At 43.5% G+C, this 18,156-nt stretch overlaps 1 protein-coding gene across 1 annotated transcript in view; it reads left to right on the top strand.

Moving 5' to 3' along the window:
* Nucleotides 1–18,156, top strand: part of Tnr (tenascin R) — a 73,523-nt gene that overhangs the window by 31,901 nt on the left and 23,466 nt on the right. Inside the window, exons 8-15 of the mRNA XM_042674430.1 lie at nt 342–605; nt 1,221–1,490; nt 2,651–2,770; nt 3,628–3,774; nt 6,638–6,757; nt 9,881–10,024; nt 10,638–10,768; nt 11,711–11,843. Of these exons, the coding sequence (XP_042530364.1) occupies nt 342–605; nt 1,221–1,490; nt 2,651–2,770; nt 3,628–3,774; nt 6,638–6,757; nt 9,881–10,024; nt 10,638–10,768; nt 11,711–11,843 (1,329 nt within the window). The remainder of the gene's footprint in view (nt 1–341; nt 606–1,220; nt 1,491–2,650; nt 2,771–3,627; nt 3,775–6,637; nt 6,758–9,880; nt 10,025–10,637; nt 10,769–11,710; nt 11,844–18,156) is intronic.

Raw genomic sequence — 18,156 nt, forward strand, 5'->3', positions numbered from 1 at the left:
AAATTACTGATGCCAGCTTTCCCCTGCTTGGTGGTGGCTCCCATTTTTCCCTCGTTGGGTTACTGAGATAGGCTGAGTGATGAAGAACATAGAGAGGTCAAGATTCAACAGCCAGCTTATTCCCAGAGGTGGATGTCTTCAAGTGGGGGGCAGTCTGCCTTTCTGGACACTGTCCATCTGTGTGGAAATCCAACTATCAGAGAAGGTGCTTAGCAAAATATGACAAGCTAGCACCCCTGGCTAGCAGGCTTGCTGATAGATTGAAAACACAGAGGGAGGTCCTAAAGTACTGAGCATCCTGCGGAACCTGTGTAAACTAGGGCACTTCTATTGATCCACAGAACTTGACAGTCCAAGAGATCTCATGGTGACAGCCTCCTCAGAGACATCCATCTCCCTCATCTGGACCAAGGCCAGCGGCCCAATCGACCACTACCGAATTACCTTTACTCCATCCTCTGGGATCGCCTCTGAAGTCACTGTGCCAAAGGACAGGACTTCATACACACTGACAGATCTAGAGCCAGGAGCAGAGTACATCATTTCTATCACCGCCGAGAGGGGCCGGCAGCAGAGCTTGGAGTCGACCGTAGATGCCTTCACAGGTATCAGGGTAGCAGAAATTCGAACCCAGGGGCAGGCATCAATGGATCTTAGTGTAAGAAAGCCATCTAGGTAACCCTCTTGCAAAGATCCATTTCCTTCAGAAAAAAAAAGATAATTAAAAGAGAGGTATAAAAAAAGAAGCGATGGAAGGTAAAATGGTACATACATTAAGAGGGGATGGCTGGAAGTGAAGCGGAGAGGTGAGCAAGGATGCTACATGCCCAAACATGTGTGTCTGCTTTCCCGTAGCCTGGACATCATAATTGATTCTGTCCATCTTTCCTTGCCAGCATTAAGTCAGTGGGTATTTTGAGGATCCGTGGCATCCTTATCAAATTCTCTCCAGGACCGAAGTTTTAAATCCTGGAGGAGTATTATGAATAACTTACAGAGTTATTTTGGTTCTGTCATGACTCATTTTCAGCATAGGTCTTGGGAAGAGTACAGTGGACGGGACTGGGGTGTGGAGAGGTAGGACCTCTGGCCCACTGCCTGGAGACATAGCTCTCGTAAGCAAAGAGAAACGATTCCTGCAGCCAAGTGGCTCGTCTCTCCCAATGGCTCACCATCTCACCTGCATTTCAGCAGCATCTGTCTTCTCCTCTGCTTTGCAGGCTTCCGCCCCATCTCCCACTTGCACTTTTCTCATGTGACTTCCTCCAGCGTCAACATCACCTGGAGTGACCCGTCTCCCCCGGCGGACAGGCTCATTCTGAACTACAGCCCCCGGGATGAGGAGGAGGAGATGATGGAGGTCTCCTTGGATGCTACTAAGAGGCATACTGTCCTGATGGGCCTGCAGCCAGCCACTGAGTATATTGTGAACCTGGTGGCTGTCCACGGCACAGTGACCTCTGAGCCCATTGTGGGCTCCATCACCACAGGTAAGGTTGGAAGACTTGACAGTGAAGGGCCAGTTTCACAGTAGCCCTTAACAATTCCATGAAATTTCAAAAGAGAAATACTCAAGCAGTAGGAAACTACCTCGATGGCTAGAGAGGAGACCCTGAACCATGCTGGAGCAGCTACTTTTTTCTCCTGCTGCATGACATGAGCAGCTGTCATTTGGAAAAGTCGAAGAGATCTGATATCCTGAGGAGGCAAAATGTAAGGGATGGATTGATCTAGAGGTCAGCCAGCCAAGGAGAAAGCCGTGGGAGAAGCCGATCTTCAAAGGAATCCCTAAACAATGAAGAGAAACCTGTTCCTATTCTGGGGAGCCATTTCTGACAGCCAAAAAGGGTCATGAGGCAAATGATGCTCCCTCAGCATTACACAGACCGGGCAAGCAGATGTGCAGGGATTTGGTGTTCAGAGACTGGGATTCATTGGCACATTGCTTGGAAAACCCAGGCACTCTGAGCCGAACAGAGTCATTTACACCACATCATCCACAGGTACAGCCCCTACGGTGGCGTGTTTGTGGGGGAGAACCAGTGTCTTCTGGTAGTTTCCTACAAACTGATGAGAACTCACAAACTGGACCAGTGGTTTAAACATTTGACTGATTCAACCTTGTGATTGCCTAGCAGGATTTAAAAAAAAAGTATACAGCTTAAATGAAATACAATTTAAGAAAGTAGATTTGTTCTAGACTTTTGCTCTGAAATCCCTTTATCGTCAATAGGCAGTTTTTCCAGATTGAACCCAAGGTGGCCACTAAAATATAAGAGATACCAGCAGGGTTGATTTTTCCCAGAGAAGTCAGCTTGAGGAAATATAACTATGCTGTTGCCAATTCAAGACAGAACAAACATATGGACTTAAAGGAAAGTTTCTAGCTGTCCTTCAGATATTTATTGCATAGACACTGATCTAGCCAGCTTGGCTTTGTGCTATTAAGGTGTTCATGAACATGCCTTTGCCCATACCTACAATGTTTCAGGTGAGCCATCAGACAACCTGACTGTGTCTTTAAGGATGTACCATTACATACCAGGGTTTGTCTGCCTCTGAGACACCATTTGCTACTGTCTAAAACGAGGGAAAGAAATTCCTTTTTCAAACTTTCTGTCTTTTTCCCACAACCATCTGGATCTTGTAGGAATTGATCCTCCCAAAGACATCACAATTAGCAATGTGACCAAGGACTCGCTAACTGTCTCCTGGAGCCCTCCAGCTGCATCTTTTGATTACTACCGAGTATCATATCGACCCACCCAAGGTAACAAAGTTCTTTGATTTCTCCAAGATGAATCAGACTTGAAACCGGGAGGAGATTATTATGGGAAAGCTATAACACCCTTGCCCACTGCTTTGCTCCTCTGTGGTGTGCTCCCTCTAAAAAAGAGTGAGTCACGGAGAGCTGCTAGGAAATCCTGCACTCACCAGATCTCTCAAAATAGGCTTGATGACGTCCACCCTGAAAGCTGGCCCTCTGTCAGCAGAGGTAACTGGTCTCCATTATCTAGGTCATTCCAGGAGAAACATACAGCCCTGAAAGGCTTTTCCAAGAGCCAGGGCTACGTGCACTCTCCTGAGAGAGTAAAGTCCAATAGTGGAATCTGGGGATGGCTAAAGACCCAACAGAGCCAGATGGAGCCTTGGGGGGGAAGCTCAGTGACGTGGTTCTAATTTGGCCACTCCAGCCAAGTTATGAGTCAGAGGAAGCTGGCTCAGACCTCACCTGAGTCCTGCCAGTTTGTACACGCGCCTGTGGCATGAATAAGGAAGGTGAAGGGTAGCTTAACTACAAATAGAGTTGGGACAGCTATATAGACCCACTCTAATGACCCACTCCATACCACCTTAACGAACAGGCCAGCTTCTTAGAAAAACCACATAAGAAGTAGCTTATTTCTCTGTGCTCCAAGAAGCCCATAGAATGAAAGGTAGTAACACTCAGCACCATCCCTTCAAACTCCAACATCCCCAGGGCATCAGCTACTTACGGTCCTTCCCACTGCGCGCTGAGCCCACACCCATCTGTGCTTTATGATACAATGCCCCATGTCTATCGAAGAGGCATGAACCAACTGCAGAGAGCGCTTGGGGGCTTTAACAGTGGATTCTGTTCTTCAGTGGGACGGCTGGACAGCTCAGTGGTGCCCAACACGGTGTCAGAATTCACCATCACCAGGTTGTACCCAGCTACCGAATATGAGATCAGCCTCAACAGCGTGCGAGGCAGGGAAGAGAGTGAGCGCATCTGCACCCTTGTGCACACAGGTATGCACAACTCCCTGTTGTCCATCAAGTCAAGGTACAGGCTGAGGACCCGAAATGGGTTTTGTGGTGTCTCTTCCCACAGATAGTTCTGCTTAGTAATAAGAATTTGGGAGTCATCCCCTAAGCATCTTGCTGGCTTGAGTTAGGAATTTTCATGGTGCCTCCAATATAAATAGTACCTGCGTTTCTTTCTGTTGTGGTTATTGTTTGGTTTTGTTTGTTTAACAGTTTTCAACAATACTAAGTTTGAACTTAGGGACTCTAACTCACTAGGCAGGCCTTCTACCATTTGGCTCATGCTTCCAGATCCGTTTTTCTTAATTATTTTTTTAAATAGGGTTGTGTTGTCTGTGACAAGTACTCTTGCTTTATGGTCCAGGGAGGAAGAAGGCGGTGGAGGTGAGGCTGCTCACAGCATGCAGAGCTGTCCTCATGGAAAGTCTCTGTTCTCCAGTGGACCAGTTGGATTATGGGATTCTGATCTCCTCTGCATTCACAGTCAGTTCCTATGTAATGAGCCAGAGAAAAGTGGGGAGGGGGGAGGAGTGACCAGCTCACACTATGAGAGAAAACAAGGAAGAGAAGGCCACCTCCCATGCCTTTCTCTGGGAAAGAGGCTCACAGCCTTTAAGAAGCTCTACTGTCCCTACCTCTTTAGGCTCTTTAGCAACACGATCATGCAGAATTAGCAAAGAGTTGATAGAGAACTAGAGAACACCTGGGCATCTTGATGTTGCTTCATTTCTCTGGATAATGCTGTTTCCTAGATGAGAGAAATGGGCCTTGGAATTCCTCACTACTTTTATAGATTTTTTTTCTCACAAACTCAAAACAGCATTTCTTGGGCAATGACCAAAAAATTCTTTCACAAACATAAAGATTTATTCTTCTAAAGACAACGCAGGGTATTCTGATCTTTCCTAGTTGCCATTTCAATCCATGACTATGGATAACCGTCAGTTGCATTGTTGTTGTATATGGTCTGGCTTCTACCCTTTATATTATCATGATCATCTAAGTATCTGGTCAATAAATGTTGACCACAGTCACATCTAGTAAGCCAAAAGAAGCTGCTTCCCACCTTCCTGAAAACCCTAGAAATTTACGTTACAAAAAAAAAAAAGCAGATGTTTTGTTATTGAAGACAATAGAATGGATTTTTACAGGCTTTCGCCCCCAAGTTAAAGAGTGGCAACTTGGGTCAAAATCTCCTTCCTTGCATTTTGGCCATAAGCAGAAAGACTCTCTTAAGCAGGTAGGCAATGGACACCAACCTAAGCTGCCTTTCGTTGAGTTTAGAAAGAGATATCAGGGCAATTTCTGATAGCTCTATTGTCTTCCCAAGTATCTCAGTTTGTTGTTGTTTGTTTATTGCATCTATAGATCTTGCAACTTTTAGAAATGAGTACTTCTTGAGGGCTTTATGCGTGCTTATAGGAATCAAGAAAACTCTTTTATTTTTGCCAGTCCTGGGGCTTAAACTCAGGGCCTGGACACTGTCCCTGAGTTTCTTTTGCTCAAGACTAGCTAGCATTCTACCACTTGAGCCACAGCGCCACTTCTGGCTTTTTCTGCTTATATGGTACTGAGGAATCAAACACAGGGCTTCATGCATGCTCGGCAAGCACTCTACCACTAAGCCACATTCCTAGCCCCCAACTCTTTTTTAGTAAAAGCTATATGTGAAGAACTCATTGAAGGCACAGCATAATTTTAAAATTGTAAAGTTATTTCCTGGGTGAGTATTACATATGATGAGAGCTATAGCAAGGAAAAAAGCAAAGTGACAACAGCAACAATAAAACCCCTCCACCTTCAATCAAAAACCAGGGGTAGATCAATAGCAGATCACCATTCCTCAGGGAATCTGGACGAAATTTAGGTTGGGCTCATATCTAAACTGTTATAATATCCATTTCTAAAATAAATCCCAATGTTATGAAAGGAAAGCATGTAATAAAGCAAAAGCCTATACCATAGGTAAGTAGAAACAGATGGTCTAATGACAAACAAACTCTGTTCCCCCATCAGACACTCTTGGCCTTCCTCAGCCTGTAAGGATCCCCTGAGCTCTCTCTGAACTGAAAAGGAAACGTACCCTGGACTGAGTGCAGAGTGAGCCTTGGGAGGAGTGAAGCAAGAATTCAATAGCAGCCACAATGCTGAAGCCACGCTGCATCCCATACCGTCATCCCACAAGGCCACACTGAGCTCCTTCTGAGTTCCTGGCCTGAGGCTCCAACCACTTACTGAAGTTCATCAACAGAGATCTTCCCACACCCCTGCGTTTATGAAGCTAACTATATAGGGCGACTTCTATATTTCTTTCTTTTCCAACTACACTTAAATATTTAAAGCAAAACAGAACCACTCCCCCATTGTCCCTGTCACAGTACTTTGTGTGTAAGCGGTTAATGGGGCAGGCGTGATGGCGCACGCTTTTAATCCCAGCTATAATCCTTGGTGTGTGGATGAAGGAGGATTGTGATCCAAGGCCTGCTGGGCAAAGTTAGCATGAGACCTTATCTGAGATACAAACCAAACGCTGAAGGACTGGGGTGAAAGGCTCACCGAGTAGAGCACTCACCTAGAAAGCAGGAGACCCTGAGTTCAATTTCCAGTATCACTAGTCTCCCATAGAAAGAAGTTAATTAATTAAAAGAAAGAGCAAGCAGCAACCGTGGAAAGAACTAGACAAGAAAGGGGGTGCTGGCACCAAAGGCAAGGCAGGGAGGGGCCTCCACTCACGTGACCAGTTCATCCACCCAGCCTCAAAGGCATCATCAGAAACTTGGGTGGTCTGGTGCACTTGCAGCCTGCCAGCCCTCTTACCTTTCCCTGCTGCTCTTCTGTTGCACTCCAGCCATGGACAATCCTGTGGGTCTGACTGCTACCAACATCACCCCTACAGAAGCTCTGCTGCAGTGGAAGGCTCCAGTGGGAGACGTGGAGAACTACGTCATCGTCCTCACATACTTTGCCGGTGAGTGCCTGCAGGCCTGGGACATCAGACAGATGGGGAACGTGGGGGCCGGAGCGTCAGACCAGGATGGTAGAGAAGAGAGACAAACTGGAAAATTTCCCTATCACATCCTTAACCTAAGGGTGGCTCGTGCCTGTAATCCTCCCTACTCTGGAGGTACAGATAGAGATGATCACACCTCGAGGCCAGCCTGGGGACAAAGTTAGCAAGTCACCATCTCAACGAATAAGCCAGATGTGGTAGCAAGTACCTTGTGGTCCCAACTACAGGAGAAGCTGTAGGTAGGAAGAGTAGGGCCTAAGACCGGCCTTGGGTAAAACCACAAAACGCTATCTGAAAATAACTGAAGCAAAAAGGGCTAGGCCATGGCTCAAACGGAAGAATGTCTGTACTCTTGAACTCGCTGAGTTCACACTGCAGTTCTACTACTACTACTAAAAATAATATTAATGCTATCAATAATAAACAACAATAATAATATCTCTGCAGTAAAAACTCTGTAAACTATCAATGATAAGAATTGTCTAAGCTGAATCTGAAAGGTGTAAGAATGCCATGGAGCAAACTGCCAAATAGAGATGTCACACCAGTAAGACAAAACTCAGAATTAACATTTGTCCCAAAGCAAATTTTTCTAAATATTTTCATAACAAAAGAAAAACCACCACCAACAACAACAAAATGAAACCATTACAGGTTTAAGACCAAGCTTGGGGTGGATAAATATATATGAACAGGTGATAAAGAATTCAGATTTGTTGAAGTTCTCTTAACCACATCAAACCTCAAGAGGCTGAACCAAGATGAAATCTTGAATTTCAATTTCAATGTCTTCTTCAGCATCTTTAGTGACCTTATACTGTTTGAAAATGAATAGAGGAGCCCAAAAGTAAAATGTGTTGCATACATCAGATCTTTAATCTTAGGAAATGCATTCCTCTGCTTAAATTAAGTATGAGAGTACAGGATTAATATGGGTAATAGCCAAGAATCTAGAGGACAAAGATACCAGAAAAGAGAAGGCAGGAAGATGTTTTTACTTCAAAAATGGAAGAGAAAGGCAATTCTGTAAGCTAGCTGCAAAGATTATACTATTGTCATATCTTGGAAAAGTGAGATCCAAAAGAGACTATCAAACAAAAGAGGAAAGAAATTAGTGATTACTACATACCAGCATAGCTGAAGTAAGAATAAGTTTTATCAAAACTACTTTGTAAATTTGTTTTTCTTATCTGTTAGCATATTTGTGTCTTAGCAAGCCATTAGAAAACTCTTTATCAGTTCATCCTTTGCTAAAATGGAAAAACACAATAGATTGTATTTGCACTTTGCTGGAACTATAACTGGCAAAACAGCTCTCCTCAACAAACAGATATCATTTACTCCGGATGCTTTAACTTCTCAGTGTTCATGCACACTCCATCCCAACTCTTACCTGCCCTGCACACATCATAACCCTGCACGTTTTAACTCTTGCTATGTCTTCTTAATCCTCTGTGTATTTGCACAAGCTCTCTCCTTCACCAAGAAAGTCTCTTCCTTCAGGGTCTCCCCGAAGAATCCATACTTCAATTGTTAGTTTCAATATTCTCTTCCAACACCTCCTTGATTCCCCTAAGAAAGCCCCACACCTGCTTCCAGGTAACATGCATATAGTTCCATCACAGTAGTTGGCTTTGACTTTCCATTCATTCAACAAATACTTTTTGACACCTCCCCATGGACTATATATGCTTTAAAGATTAAGAATGAGCAGCTCGATATGGTGATGTATGCCTGTAATCCCATCTACAACAGAGGCAGATATCAAGATTATTGTAGGTCAAAATATAGGAAAAAGTTAACAAGATTCCATCCCAACCAATAAGCCAGACATAGTAAATTACATCTGTAGTCTCAACTGTACAGAAAGTATAAATAGGAGGATTGCAGTCCAAGGCCAGTTTCAGGTAAAAAAAAAAAAATGTGAGAACCTATCTGAAAAATAACTAAAGCCACCAGGACTTGGGGGGTCAGAACTTAAAGTGGGCTAGCAGACTTGAGGCCCTACATTCAGACACCAGTACCAAGAGAGAGACAGAGAGACAGAGGCAGAGCTGTATATATTTTTCCAGTTAGTTTGGATCACTTTAACTTTCTTATGTGCCTTTTTATATGCTTAGACCACAATACACATGAAACATCAGGCCTTACTTAGCTTGAAGATGTGTCTAATAAACTTTGTTCAAGTCTGAGGTATGATCCAAATTTACTCTAATTGAGCAACAGAGGGCTTGGCTCTGATCTGATGAACAGTTTTATCAACAGCTTGAATGAATTCTGAGAAGACTTGTGTATACAACAAAATTGATTGACAGAGTCTAAATTCAAAAAAAATATTTTAATAAACTCAAACAGTAATCCAAAACTTAATCAACAAGGCAAAATGCCAAAGAAATAGAAGCAAAGCTCTGGGAACATCCCCCACCCCAACCCTGCCCCTAGGGAGCAAAAAGAAAATAAAGAAAAAATGGGGTGGTGACAAACAATGTCTTTGATTAACATTAATCTCAGCCTATGACAACAATAATAAGTAGATGTCCCAAACCCTATATGAATAAATGGCAAAAAGAAGCAAAGACCTGCCTGTTTTGCATCTTGATGGTTCTCACATTCCTCCAAGGTTTGCATTTCATCAGGGACACTGATAAATTGTCACGTTGCCAGACAAAAGAAGCCAGCATTGTGAAAAACTTTGGAACTATCATATAAATACTATGGGAGGTGGGAGCAGATTTTTTCTAATCTACAGGAGAGAACACTTGAATAGGAAGAGTGATAGGAAGGAAAAGGCTTTTGTTTTTTTTTCTAACTCCAGAGACCTGAACAGACAATATAAAGACAATTTAGATTCCATATAAGGGATATGTTTCATGAGATTTTAAAAAAGAAATGAGAGGAGAGATGCTTGTGTGGAATAAGATGCTAAACTCAATAACCTATAACTTCTGGGTTACAGGTTAGTAAACTTCCAGTGGATAGGTTAATAACCTAATAAAAGCGTCTAACACTGACGCCTGTAAAAATGCCTTTACGTTTGGTAGGCCTTGCCTCCATACTCATTCCTCTCCATACTCATTTCAGTTGCTGGGGAGACCATTTTGGTGGATGGAGTCAGTGAGGAGTTCCAGCTCGTCAACTTGCTTCCTCGCACAAACTATACGGTCACCATGTACGCCGCCAGTGGGCCCCTCACCAGTGGCACCATCAGCACCAACTTCTCCACCCGTGAGTACATGCTCTCTAGGCACCTGGTATCCCTGGAGACGTTCTGTGCATCCTCCAGATGAGTTGAGTGATAGGCTTTCAGCTTTGGACAGTGCAGCTCTGGGCCCTTCTTATTTTGGCTGACTGTGTCCCCAACCCAGTGGAACGGAGCTGTGTCAGTTTCTCCTTCAGTGCTGTCATTTGAACCAGGCCCAGAGAGACTAGTACTGCAAGGACATCTGAAAAGAAAAATCTGACCAAGATTAAGGTGCTGGATTTAGGACAGAGAGTTGCTGGGCTGGGTTATAATTAAGAGAGTAGCAGACAAAGGTAACATGTAGGGAGAAGTTTAAGCAGGCCTGGTGATTGGCTGGGGTCAGGGTCCTAGGCTTAGTCACACTAGAAGACAAAAAACCCAGAGGCCTACGTGAGGAAAGCAGGAGACATTCCCAGGAAGAAAATGGCACTGAACGATTATCTTCTAATCCAGGGGCATTTTTATGCACCTGTCCACACTAGAACTTGGGTCAATAGCCCTGGGGCCACAGAGGTGGGTGTGGGGCCCACTGTGCCTGAAATCAAGCAGGGACGTGCTGGAGAGAAGTACATCCTGGCATTTTTCTCCTGCCTGTAGTTTTGGACCCTCCTACCAACCTGACGGCCAGTGACATCACCAGGCAAAGCGCACTGATCTCCTGGCATCCTCCCAGGGCCGAGATTGAAAACTACATCTTGACATATAAATCCACCGATGGAAGCCGCAAAGTAAGCGTGAGCTGAAAGCCGAGAAAACCCGTATCTCTCCTGTGAGGCCATGTGGAAACTGACCAGCAGAATTACCCAGGGAAATTAAGGGGACGGAAGGAAGCAGTTCACAGAGAACCAATTACAGGTTTCCCATCTCAGATCCACAGCCTGCTGTGGAAGAGAACCCTTGTCTGCAAGCAGTAGATCCGAATGCTGCTCCTGGCTCTGCTATTGCTCTCTACTGAGCCCAGGTGGAACACAAACCCCCTGTGAACCTCCAATGTCTTCTCTAGAGAATCTACCCTGCAACTTCCCTACTGCAGTGGTGTTTCTATATTTTACCACTTCAACTCCATGGTATCATTGGCTCATTAACAGAGCCAAGCAAAGAGTTGGCTACCAAATTCACCAGGCTTTAATGTCCCCCAAAACACTAGAGACAACATGGACATCACCTACAGTAAAGAGATGATTCATTTTGTTTTTTGTTTATTTTTGTTGTTGTTGTTTTTCTTGCCATCAGTCAAAACCAACACTGGAGCACAGATTTTTGCCTTTGTCATTTTTTTGCTTTTGGTGGGATCTTTTTTAAAATGATGTCATTTGCAGAAGTCAAAAATCTTGAATAGATTTCAGCAGAGCTAATAATGGGAGTGGGGAGACCTCGGATTCTGCTTCTTCAGCTTCTTCCTTTGCTCTCAAACAGTCTGGAAACCTCTGGGTTCTGTAATCCAGGTATCTAAATGTATGCCGCGTGCATTTGTGAGATAGGGCCTGGCCTGGATCTCACGTGGGAGCTGTGCTCTCTGCTTCTTGGCACAGTTTTCTCCTTATCACGGGAAGGAGAGAGCTACTGTCGTGCTGACCTAGCTAGTCACAGTCCTGGGATTCCCTCCCCCCCTCTCCTCCGTGGCAGGTAGATCACTCCTCCTCCCCCTCTCTTGCTCTGGCTCTATCCAGGAGCTGATTGTGGATGCAGAAGACACTTGGATCCGATTGGAGGGCCTGTCAGAGAACACAGACTACACAGTGCTCCTGCAGGCAGCCCAGGACACCACCCGGAGCAGCCTCACCTCCACCGCCTTCACCACGGGTGAGGAGAGTCACAGCGCCCCCATGCCCTCTTGTGCATGGAATGGTGTTCAGCTCTGCTGAGGGAAACCTGGGCTAGGAGGAGTCTGTTACGGAAACACAGCTATCTCCTCTTTCCTTCTCCTTTTGCAAGGCTCTGCCTGAAAACCCTTGCTACCCAGGCACGCACAGAAATCAATAACCCAACTTCCTGGTCCTTCCCCAAACACATCCCCCTCCCCACCTCCTCCAAAACAACTAAGCACATCAAGTGAATTATCAGATCCCATCTTGCTCCCATGTTCCGCATGTGCTTCCCTCTCTCCCTCCTCTGCTGCCTATGCTCAGAGACTCGGCTAGTGAAAGCAGCAGAAGCAAACCCTCAATAGGAGATCTACTGCTCTTTTCTATACATAAAGCAGTTCTATCACACTGTAGCTGTAGCTCAGTTCCTAAACAGCTGATAGGGAAGGCCTAGGAAGGGCTCATTTCATACCTGATGAAACCAAGGTGTATAATGATCGAGGCCTTCCTGGGCTAGAGAGTGGCTGGTTCAGAATGTCAGCCAGGCCTTTCTGCTTCTACATCCAGCCATGCTTCCTGCCTCCTTCACCTAAGTCAGCAGAATACTCCAGCTCTGTGGTCTAAGCTATTAATATTCTGGTCCCCCCACCTCCCCACTCCCTCTGTAGTTAGACTTTGAATTGTCTCCTTGCTTCACATTCTAGGGGGAGCGGAGAACAAATAGCTTATCACTTCCCTAAAGATGCTTATCTGCAGCATACTATGGGAGTTGAATGCTTCTCTGGGCCCCAGAGCCTGACCTCCATCCCCAGAGCCAGGTCAGTAGGCTTCTAGCCTTATCCAGGTGCCTTCACCTCAGTGTTCTCATTCTAAATGATAGAGCAGGGCTCTGAGCAGATACCTCAATCCGTCCCCAAGTGGTTCTGTTAGGTAGTGACATTCTGAGTAAGTCCTCTTTCCTCTTCTTTATTATACTTCCCAAGACTTCATTCACAGTGTGCTTTCAAGGAGCATATTAATCAGAAGAAAAGAAAACAAACAGTCTACTGGAAAAATTAAAAATAACCAATATGAGAATTCAAGTGAAACTTTTAGGACTCTTAATCCTGTTTCTGGGGCTGATATCATTTACAATGTTTCAAAGGTGTCTTATTAAGGACTGAGTTGTTACCCTCTTCTTGTTCAAGCCTTTTTCCTGCACATTCACAGGTTAATTAAAGGATCCTTCGGGGTCCTCTTTCCGAAGATTCCACTTGAAAGAGCCACAGGTTGGAGAGTTTTCCACTGGATTAAAAATTCTTTTCATAGAAAGAACACAGATGACAGATACATTAACAGAGTTCCCAATTTGCATATTTATTAGGTCAAAGGAATCATTTCATCCTCTAGATGAATGGATTCCAGTGCTTGTAATATGAGCATAATATGAGCTTTACCTTCCCGTCCTGGTGGGGTAGTCTGAGTAGTATGTCAGGATGTCCCAAGGTTCTATGGGACCCCACAAGTTGGCTTCACTCCAGACCCACCTGGGCTGGAAGGTGTATGAGCTTCTGTGCCCTTCACTGCTACTATATCTCTGCTGTCTGTCTCTGTCTCTCTCTCTGTATCTCTCTCTTTTGATGACAGTACTGGGGCTTGAACTCAGGGTCTTGCACTCACATTGGGCTTTCTTGCTTGAGGCTAGAGCTCTACCACTTGAGCTCCTCCACTTCTGGCCTTTGGTTGGATTGCTGGAGATAAATCTCTTGTATTTTTCTTCAACTCAGGATCCTCCAATTTCAACCCAACCTCCTAAATATCTGGGATTTCAGATGCAAGCCACCAGCAACAATGCTTCTGGGAGAGCAACAGGGAGAGCTAGGGACTCCATAGGATCAAATAAGCCATGGTTAACAACTCACATGAAAACCTGAGTAGAGTCCTAGATAATGGCTTTGTTTCCTGGCCGGTGAGGACTGTAAAGACATGTTTAGGTTCATGTGTTTGTTTGTTTGTTTGTTTTTAACAAGACTACAAGTGACCTAATCTCCTAGGGTCTGACCAGTGTTAACTCAGAAAGGAGAAAACTGAAGGGCTCAATTTCCAAAGCAATGAATGTAGTAACAAACTGGACTGCTTGCTATGTAGCAGGGGTATCCAAAATCAGAAGTTTTTTGCAGGCTTACTGGAATACTCATATTGAAATGTAGGGCACAGATGTACACCAAACTCTACTGGCTTCCCCTTGGAGATTTATCAGTACCCACTGAAACAACCTGTTGCAGAATGAAAGATTCTGGGCAGAAAGAATGTACATGAAAGTACCTGGCATACAATAGACATGATAGACATTGATTCAAGAGTTAGATTCCAGCTTAGAGTTCAGAAAAGGAAATCTCTCATGGAACGAAGCTTAAGAAGAAGATCCTTAGTGCCCCTTGATAGGATGGCACAGGCAAGCTGCAGAATATCATGCCCCAAAGACCCCCAAATCCACCAGGTTCTCTCCACCCCCTGTTTGGATATTTCCCTTAATAAACAGGCCACATAATCCTTTGTCTGTTAATGAGTGATCATTACCTGTGCTGGTCCCTTACTCCTACTCTTTTTACCCCTGCCAGGGGCAAATTTTGTTAAGGATGAGGAGACTATGGGGGTATTAACTTCCTAAGGATGGAGTAAAAATGTTAGCAAGAAGGGAAAAGAGCAAAAATGAAGAGCAGAGTATCCTCACTTGTATTCTCCAGTGCAAGGCTCTACTGCTGCCAGCCTGGAGCCCGCAGGAATGAGTTCCTCCTGCTGAGCAAGTCTGAGAAACACCAAAAGCCTCTGCGACGGCAAACTAGGCCTGGTGTATTTAGAGGCTGATTTCTGTTTAGCAGCTAGTGAACCTTCCAACTTAGTGTTGGTACCTGAGATTTCCAGTTAACAGTGCCTGCTTGTCACTCTTCAGCCCATTTTTGCCTTCGTTTGGTATTCAGATAGGGTCTTGCTTGGGCTGGCCTTCGACCTTGATTTTCCAACTTCTATCTCCGAGTAGCCAGGATTCTACAGATGAGTACCACCAAGCCTGGTTGTTTCTTTGAGATAAGAATTTTGCTAACTTTTTGCCAGTTGGCCTTGAGTCACAATCCTATCTCTTCCTTCCCAAGTAGCTAGGATTGCAGGCGAGAGCCACCACACCCAACCCAGAAGGCTCTTACTCTTTTTTAAAAATATATTATTTTATTGTTATTAAGGTGTTGTGCAGAGGAGTTAACCATTTCATAAGTCAGATAATGAGTACCATTTCCTTTTTGGACAATGTCATCCCTTCCTTCACTTCCCAAGTGTCCTGCTCCCTTTTCTTGTAGGATCCTGTTCTTAAGATCAACTGAGCCCAGCTGCTTATTCTGTTTTTTATCCTTTATCTAATGGAACAACAGAGCTTAAATTTTGGCTTCAAAGTGGCCTCCTCCACTATCAGGCCCAGCCCTGATTTGGGTGGGCCAAGATAACATACTTGATTGGAGCAAATGCTAACCTAATGGTCTGAGAAATAGTCAGATATTAATATTAAAAAAGAGCTGACCTCAAAAACCTCCTTTTATAAGATGCATTCCTTTGTTTTCCTGCCACACAATATAAGCCCAGTTCAATCTTTCCATCCTGTTAGTAGCTTCCTGTCCTCTTGTCTCTGGTGTTTGCACAAAACTCTGAGGGGAATTAAATACAAGTAGTATGGAAGAGGAAAAAAATATGGATACATTATTTATAATTTACTGTCGCCTGAAATTTCATCCAAGGTCTACTTGTCTTTTAGAGACATGAATTTAAATGAGGAAACAAATATTCCCTGTAGAGCAACAGAGGCTTGGTGAAATGATCTTCTGAGGGATAGGTTTCATTGTCTCTTTTAATACCATAAAAAAAGCAAACAAGGCTCGTGCTAAAGCTCATCCTCAGAGACAGTGAACACTATAAAGTGGGTTGCCTTGACCTTAAGGTTAAGTGAGAGCAATCATTTGCAGAGGTATCCAAAGATGAGTAATGACAAGTGCCTTTAAGAAAAACACCTATGCTGGCTGGGAAGGTGGCTCAGTGGTAGAGCACTTGCCTTGCATGCATGAGGCCCTGGGTTCGATTCCTCAGCACCACATAAACAGAAAAAGCCGGAAGTCGGCGCTGTAGTTCAAGCAGAAGAGTGCTAGCCTTGAGCTGAAGAGCTTAGGGCCAGCACCCAGGCCCAGAATTCAGGCCCCACAACTGAAAAATAAAATAAAATTAAATAACATAAATAAACACCTATGCTCCAGACCTTGCTTTCCCACATTCACCTGCTCTGTGGGGCTTTTCAGGAAAATCCTAGGGTCTTTTCTAACACAAGCTTCATTTAGTTTTTCGAAGTTGTGGGAAATTAATGAAGTACAGATTTTGGAACAATAGGCAGTGACTCACAGAAATCTATAGAGCTATCAGAATTTCATTTGGAGGCTGAGTGTGGTGACAGACACCTTGATCTGAGCACAAGGAAAGGCAGAAGTAGGAGGGTTTCAAGTTCAAGGCCAGCCTGGACTACATTCCAGTTGTTGTCAACTACTGTCTACTCCTATGAGCATCACACGGTGCCTCACCAGATGCAGGGCTGAGGGCAATTCTGCTCACTACTTAGAAACAACTTGCATCTTTCTTTCATCAAATCCCGAAAAAGAGAGAGCCACCATCTTTCTTTACGACTTGGCTATGGAGAAGGAAGTAGTCACTAATCACACTGTTTGGAGAAACCATCCCTCCAACATGAATAGATGGATATGTGTGAGATCAGGGACTTGGATTAATCCTACTGCCTAGTTTTCTGCACATCACAGATGCTAATCTCCTCCAGGGTTCTCTATTTTTATTTCCTTTTGCCCCATCCCTTCTTCTACTTTGCATATGCAATCATTCTAAGGTGTCAAATGTGAAGTCTTCTGTTTGTGGTTTTGAAAAATGTGTTCTTGTAAAGTTGCTTTGAGTAGGAATATTTTAAATATATAAATGGTCTTGGATTATAGAGCTCATTCCTCTTACTCATTTTTTTTTTTACTCCACACTGGTTTTAGATCCATTCAAGTTTTCTGCACATAGACGCTCTTTTGCTTCCAGTTATTGCAAAATATGGAGCAATGTGCACCCCTGATCTTTTGCCATTCTCCCCCAAAGATGGGCAGCAGATTACTCCCAACTTTTCCCACCCCAAATAGCACTCCAACCAAATACCTTGAACATGTCCACATAGGGATATAATTTCATTTTTCTCTCTTAGTGAATCAATTTTTTACCAAAATCAAGTAGTAAATAGTCTATTTGTTTTCCATTGATTTGTGGTGCTTTATTATACATTAAGTTCCCATATGTACCTGAATCTGTCTCTGAACTCTACATCTCTTGTATTATTCCATGGTCTATTCAACTATTCTTTTTCAAGAAATACTTTGAGGTTTTATGTCTACAGCAATGATCTTACTGTGAATATCTTAATATATGGTAGAACAAGTGTCTCCCGTTTTCTTTTTCAACATTGTCTTACCTATTTGATGATCCTTAGTATCGTCTCGGTTTATCAAAATTAGATATAATGTTTTTCAAAAGAAATAGTAACTTGAATTTAGGTCGGAATTGTAATATACTTGAGAAGATTTGGTACCTTTATAACACTAACTAACTGTGTAGGTGCATTCTTTATCCAAAGCATTTATCCTTCGGAGGGATGTTTATTGTCGATGATGTCATTTTGGAGTTTTGTTTTAATTGTGTTATTTGTGTCTTTGGCACAGGGTTTAACTATAGTAGACCAGTTAGGGCCTCAAGCTTTCTTTCTGCTTCAACCCCCTGAGTGGAGTTCTGTGTGTGGGGTTTGGTTCCTTCACACCAGCTCCAATTGTCTTTATGGCTTCGAAGTCAAATTTAAACATTTTTTTCCCTATGACTTTTTTTTTTGTTCTTCGATAATTTATGACCATTTTATTGCTTTACGGTTTTATCTAATTTAAAAAAAATATTTTCTAGTTGCTTATTGCTGATGTAGAAAAACACTATTGATTTCTTTACATATTGATCCAGCATCTAGCAATCCTGCTGAACTGGCTTATTATTTCTAATTATCCATTATTCAGTTAATATTTAGGGGAGTGATTTATATCATCTGTAGACAATGGCAGATTGATTTCTATACTTCAAATTCTTCTACCTCTGGCTTATTTTTCTGTATCACATTAACAAGAATGTCCAGAGATGTGTTAAATAGTGACAGTGAGATTAGTTAACCTTGACTTCTTCCTCTACTTATGGAGAATGCAATTAAATTCCATGCA

Source organism: Dipodomys spectabilis, unplaced genomic scaffold (genome assembly GCF_019054845.1).
Source record: "Dipodomys spectabilis isolate Male_0828 unplaced genomic scaffold, ASM1905484v1 ptg000019l, whole genome shotgun sequence".
Taxonomy (NCBI): Eukaryota; Metazoa; Chordata; class Mammalia; order Rodentia; family Heteromyidae; genus Dipodomys; species Dipodomys spectabilis.